This window comes from Budorcas taxicolor, chromosome 4 (assembly GCF_023091745.1).
Source record: "Budorcas taxicolor isolate Tak-1 chromosome 4, Takin1.1, whole genome shotgun sequence".
NCBI lineage: Eukaryota > Metazoa > Chordata > Mammalia > Artiodactyla > Bovidae > Budorcas > Budorcas taxicolor.
Genome location: NC_068913.1, coordinates 70765465 through 70771464, shown reverse-complemented (window position 1 = coordinate 70771464; position 6000 = coordinate 70765465). Strand labels below are relative to the sequence as shown.

Here is a 6000-nt window from a genome sequence, read left to right as displayed (position 1 = left end):
ACCCAAATAAACGCACTGCGTGGCGTATTCACAGGGCTCAGGAGTGCTTCGGAGCGGTTCCCTGCTTGCTTTCGCATTTTCCTTCTGAAACCATTCTGCACCCGGGGCTGATCCTCGCAAACGCAGAAACGCACCCGGCCTCCTCCTGTTAGGGTCTGAGGCATATACCCTCGTCCAGGGTCGAGGGTAGGCTCGAAGGGGATTGGAGTTCCCTCCCTCCCGCTCTTCGCCTCTTAAGCTGGGGACGGACGCCAGAGTAGCCTTGGTGCCTCCACTACCCAGGAAATAGCAAGGGCGGCTTTCACCACGTGAACTCCTGTCCTGGAGCTGGGATGTAAATATAACTATTTTAAATATCATGTATTTTAGAATAACCAAAGCAGTTCCTGGTCCGGGTCCCAGGATTCCCCATCCTTCCAGACCCACACTAGACAATTACCAAGAATGCCTTTGCGCCCAATTCTCAGCCGCCTGATTGTACCGTGACGTTTTTAAGGCGGCCGAGTCCCGGGGTCCTGGCTCGCCTGCGAGTGCTGACTCTCCCTGCACCGGGACGCAGCCTTCGGGGGGGTCTCTCGGGTCGCCGCAGGACCCTTGGCCACTGTGTATGCCCTCTGCGCGCCCTCTGGAGGGTCACCAGGTCCACGGGCTGTAGGCCTTAGTCCTGGTGTCTGTCCGCCGGTCGGTCGCGTTCTCCGAGTGTCGTGAGGCCCCGAGGCTTGTCCCAGGGTGGGAACGGTCACCCTAGATCGGTCCCCGCGATTGGAGCTACCGCCCCGCAGCCTCGGGATAGCGGCAGCACCGCAGCGCTAGGCCCCCTGCCCAGGATGGGGAGCGGAGCGAAGAGGGCGCAACTTGTGCAGGTCAGGCGAGACCCCGCCGCTTGCTTTTTTTGTTCCCAGCGAGGCTTGTAGCCAGGCGTGAGCGGCACCGAAAATATACGACCGCCGTTCGCTCAAATCTGGGCCTCCCATTCCAGAAGAGCTTGCATCAAGTCGACATCTTAGGAACTTGCCAGGGTCGCACCGGCGGGAGATGGCGGCGCCGGTGCCTCTTGCGTGGAGCCATACTGCCATCTGCTGGCCGCGCCTTGACACTGCAGCCCAGCCGCCTGGCCTGAACTTCGTCAGCAGCCTCCGCGGGTCCGGGGTACCACTTTCCAAGCCGGGCAAGGGCCCATCCCCAGGGGGTCTGCACGGAGCCCGGAATCTACAGTGCCGAGAGGGCAGTGCCCATAAAAAAAAATGGGCTGTTTCCGCAGCCGGTTTATCGGCGGCAGACAGAGCCAACAAATGAAAGGGCTTTGGTGGAAAATCTTAATTGGGGCTGGACAGTTGTAAACCAATTAAGGGCCGAATTCCAGACAGTTCGCAGACCCGGCCTTTATGGCACACCCTCACTGCCCATTCTTTGAAGTTTCCTCTGTCTGCAGCAACAGAGGGCGTCCCAACCTGGCGGCAGGGTGGGGGTGGGGGTGAGCGGACGCCCCATCCTCCGTTGTCCCTGTTCCCCTTTTCCGCGCCCAAACACAGATAACTTTGCAGAAATCGAGGGCAGGGGGGCGGGGAGGCAAGAAAAGAAAAGTGGGGTAGGAGGCTGAACCCTCCGCCACATCTAGAAGGCGCTCGGGCCTCCAAGTTGTGGCCGTTCCCCCCGCAGCCCTTTACACCCCATAAACGGTAACAGCCCTCATTTTCTTTTATGGTGCTTGGGGCTGGTCGGTTGCCCGGGCTCTGCCTCTGTCAGGACTTGTGCTTGGGAGAGGTGTTCGGGGCGGGCCAGCCTGGCAGGATGCGGGGGGCGGGGTGCGGGGGCGCAGGCAAAATCCAGTCCCCTGGGAGCCGCCACTGTCCGTGCCCGCGGCCACGTTCGGGCGGCCGGGCTTCAGATTCCCTCCTGGTAGAGGCCTTAGGAGGCAGCTCTCAGTCCTGCCACTGCCTTCCCAGCTTCCCCTACCCACCCCACCAGGGAAGATCCAGGGCCCCCTCCAGTCGCGGTGGACCCGGTTTTGGGGAAATTCTTGGGGCGCCAAGACGAAAGAATGGTCATTCCCAGGCACTGGACAGCCGTAAGCGACATCCCAGCCCAGCCAACTTCTCTGAAGCCTCCCCGCAGTCCCGCAACCGGACACAAAGCCGGGAGCAGGGCCTCTCCGCCCCTTGTCCACTGTTCCTCTGCTCGCAGCCTGCAGTCGCCAGGCAGCCGGCGGGGGAGGCAGAGCGGAGGGCCGCCTGGGTCTGGCTGCTGCAGGTTCATGCTCCCAAGCCAGGGACACAAGTGAGCTCTGTCCTTCCTTTCAGCCGGCCTGCCACCCCCCAGACTATCCAGGCTCCCCTGCCCCGGAGAAGAAGGTGCAAAGAGCTGACCCGCAAAAATTAGAAAAGAATCAATATATTTTATTGGCAAAAAGTTAAATATCATTTCAACACAACAATTTGGTCAGTAGGCCTTGAGGTAACTATTGCAAAATATACAGTGTGCGTTCAGCCTGATGGAAACCCCAGATTCATCAAGGATACAAATCTACAGTAGCCCAATGGCGGTTTCATAGTGTATAATTTATTATCAATAAAATTAACTCCATTACAATAAGCATTCATTTTTCCCCCAATTAAAATTAAATGTAAACCATAGGTAGTAACCATCTGCACATACGTAGTATAGCTCCAAATTTCCTCACTGTTTGGTGCAAAAACAATATTCAAGCTTGTTTACTTTTTCTTTAATATGTGGATTATATATATACAATGGACAAGATAGATCTAGAGAGCATGTAGAAACTAAAATGTCCGCATTTCAAAAATGGAGAAAACCATGACTCTATGCATCCCGGAGAATGCTTTTTTGTTTTAAAATTTTATGTCTGGGAAATCCTTACAGCTAGTTTACAATCAAAGGTTAACAGCCTAGTTACACAGAAGACATATTCCACTACAGAGCTATACTCTATGCAACTGCTTTCTCCCCTCATAAACAACCTGAGTTCAAATCGAATTCTAGCTTTCACAATCACAACGGGTGCATCACCCATCACAGAAGTTTGAGTCACAAAACATAATTACCACAATAAAACACAGTATTCAAGTATCTGAGCAGATCGCTCTGCCGCACAAAGAGCAAATTAAATTAACTACACACAGTCTAAAAACTATACAGCCCGCCGTCAATAGTTGTGCATTATAAAAAGGTAGTTTTTTTTGTGTAAGTCAGGAACAGGTAGATTTTTTTTTTTTAATATATACAAGCTAGCACATAGAACCATCAGTGCTAATGCCCCCGCCTTTTTTTTTTTTTTTAATCTTATAGAAAATGGAAAGCTTACAATACCTCCTCCATCAAAGTGGCAGGCCAAGGAACCAGCCTGAACAGGGTTTGCCTAGGACATGAGGCCTGGAGTATCCAACCGCCTTGTTGGAGGCCTAGGTGGAGGCTGGGGTGGGGTGGGGTGGGATGGGGGTAGGAGAAGGGGATGGGCAATTCTTTCTCTCTAGCTCACTCTCTCTTTTCTAAATGAACTCGAGTCGCATCACTCGTCTTTCGCTCGGTCCTTGTTGATTTTCTTCATTTTCATCCTGCGGTTCTGGAACCAGATCTTGACCTGCCTCTCCGTAAGGTTGAGCAGTCGGGCCACCTCGTACCTGCGGTCCCGGGTGAGGTACATGTTGAACAGAAATTCCTTCTCCAGTTCCAGCGTTTGGTGTTTTGTATAGGGGCAGCGTTTCTTCCGCGTGGAGCGAGCGTGGAGCCAGTTGGCAGCCGGGTTACCTGCGGGTGGGGGACAGAGATTGGGGGATTTAGGAGGTGAATAAGCACACCCACCCCCCTCCGCTGGGGGCTAGGAAAAGTCCTGGGGTCTTCAGCCAAAAGTGCAGGACGCTGCTGAACTGGTTAGGGAAGGCAGCCGAGCCTCGGATACAATGGAACCCTGGCAGACAGACGCAGGGACGGTCACTTACAATTGCACGCGGGTAAACCTCGGCTCCCACCACCCCCCATCCCACCCAGACCCTTCTTTCTCCTCCTCTGTCCTCCTTTCCCCTCCTCTGTTTCCTCCCACTCTCCACACGTTGTGTAAGAAGTGAAATTTGCAAACAGATCTCTTTCTTGCCACACAGGAGGAAACCACGCTGCCATGTGTTCCTTAGCAAGCTTAATATTCTATTCTCCCTCTCACTGATTCTCTTTCCTTCCCACCTTTCCATCTACTCTCCCCATTCCTTATTTTGACCTCCCTGGAAGGCTGTGGGAGCTGGCCAGGCCGGTATGGCGCCCCTAGGCACCCCAAGGCCGTAGATCACTTCTCCAGTTTATTTGAAAAATCTGGCACGGGGACTCTCGCGTCCCGGTAGCCTGCAGCCGCATCTTAGGCAGGGTTTACGCCGCCACTGGCTGAAGCAAGAAGTGGAGAGAATCGGCCGTCTTCCCCAGAGTCCCGGGTCAGGCTGTCCGGGCTGCAGTTGCTACCGCCGGTCCCGGACAATCTAGCCGCACAAAAGGCTTTCTCTGACGCGTCGCTTTCGAAGAATCTCGCCCAGAGTATCTCTGTCTTGGTCCCGGGCAAGCCAAGGAGAGGGTCACCAGGTCTCGGCTCGTCCCGCAGCGCCTGCCCCGCCCCCTCTCTAGGCAGCCGCCGCCTCCCCTCCCCCGAAGCCCGGCAGGCCGACTTGTCACTGCTTTCTGGACTTGGGGGGCCCCATCCGAGGAGGCTTCCCAAACAGCAACTTCTGGCTCCCGGCCTTTGCTCAGGAGGCTCCCAGCGAAGGCGAATTCAGGCTCCGGAGAAAGCTGGAGGGCCGGCAGATCCGGGTGGCCGGCGTGGAGGCGGTGGCCGGCCTGGAAGGAGGAGACACTTACTGGGATCGATGGGGGGCTTGTCTCCGCCGCTCTCATTCTCAGGATTGTTTTCGGAGAAGGCGCCTTCGCTGGGCTGTTTTTCTCTATCAACTGGAGGAGAACCACAAGCATAGTCAGTCAGGGACAAAGTGTGAGTGTCAAGCGTGGGACAGTCACCCCTTCTGGCCGACAGCGGTTCAGGTTTAATGCCATAAGGCCGGCTGGAGGGCAAGCCCGCGAAGGAGAGCGCGCCGGGCGTGGGCTCCAGCCAGGAGCGCATGTACCTGCCGTCCGGCGCCGCCGCCGCCACGGGCGCCTGGGGGTGCACGTAGGGGTGGTGGTGGTGGTGATGATACACGGCCGCGGGCACCGTGTTGGCGCCCGCCGCGTGCACCGGGTTCCACGAGGCGCCAAACACAGCCGCCTTGGACTGGAAGCTGCAAGGGCTGAAGTCGGGGTGCTCGGCCAGCGCCGCGGCCTGCCTGGGGGGCTGGCCCAAGGCTCCCGGCGCGTAGCGGCCCGCGCCCAGCTCATCCGCGGCATCGGCGCCCAGCAGAAATGAGTCCACGTAGTAGTTGCCAAGGGCCCCGGTGGTGGCCATCTCCGTGCCCCGCGCCTGGCCGGCCAGGCCCGACCCGCGGAAATTATGAAACTGCAGATTTCATGTAACAACTTGGTGGCACCAGAGGGGGGGAGTACAGTCACCTAATAAGTTGCCGGCGCCCGCGCCCCCATTGGCCGCGCGCATCACGTGCCCGCCCAGCAGAACAATAACGCGTAAATCACTCCGCACGCTATTAATGGCCCGGTGTTTTGCAGTCATAATTTTTATAGCAAAAGCCATATGTTTTTATGCAAAGGGATCGTGGCGCTCCGCGATCGGGTTTGTTTTAATTGTGGCCAACGAAGATTAAAAGATCAAATCTGGCCTTGCCTCTGTACTCCCTCCCCCCCACCCCGCCACCTCCAGACACACACTTCTTAAGCGGACTATTTTATATCACAATTAATCACGCCATCAGCAAGACGCGGGTCCCGCGCGCGAGTGCGGCCAGCAGAGCCCCTCACATAAAATTAGACAATAATTGAAGCCATAAAAAGGCAGCCAAATCGCATTCTCGCTCTACTGTATTTAAATCTATATTTATGATATTTCATAAGGAGTTA

The 6000-nt window shown here is 56.0% G+C and overlaps 1 protein-coding gene across 1 annotated transcript; it reads right to left on the bottom strand.

Moving 5' to 3' along the window:
• Positions 1-2408: 2408 nt before the first annotated feature.
• On the bottom strand, positions 2409-5574 carry HOXA9 (homeobox A9). Its single transcript, XM_052639061.1, has 2 exons — positions 4855-5574; positions 2409-3765 (listed from the first exon to the last, which is right to left on the bottom strand). The coding sequence occupies exons 1-2, from the start codon at positions 5432-5434 to the stop codon at positions 3527-3529; spliced, it is 819 nt and encodes a 272-aa protein (XP_052495021.1). The 5' UTR covers positions 5435-5574; the 3' UTR covers positions 2409-3526.
• Positions 5575-6000: the final 426 nt, after the last annotated feature.

Excerpts from the sequence above, each read along its gene's own strand:
- HOXA9 (XM_052639061.1), bottom strand. The coding sequence starts at position 5,434 with ATGGCCACCACCGGGGCCCTTGGCAACTACTACGTGGACTCATTTCTG. Across the intron at positions 3,766-4,854 it reads CAAGCCCCCCATCGATCCCA|GTAACCCGGCTGCCAACTGG; the intron begins GTAAGTGTCTCC and ends CCCCACCCGCAG.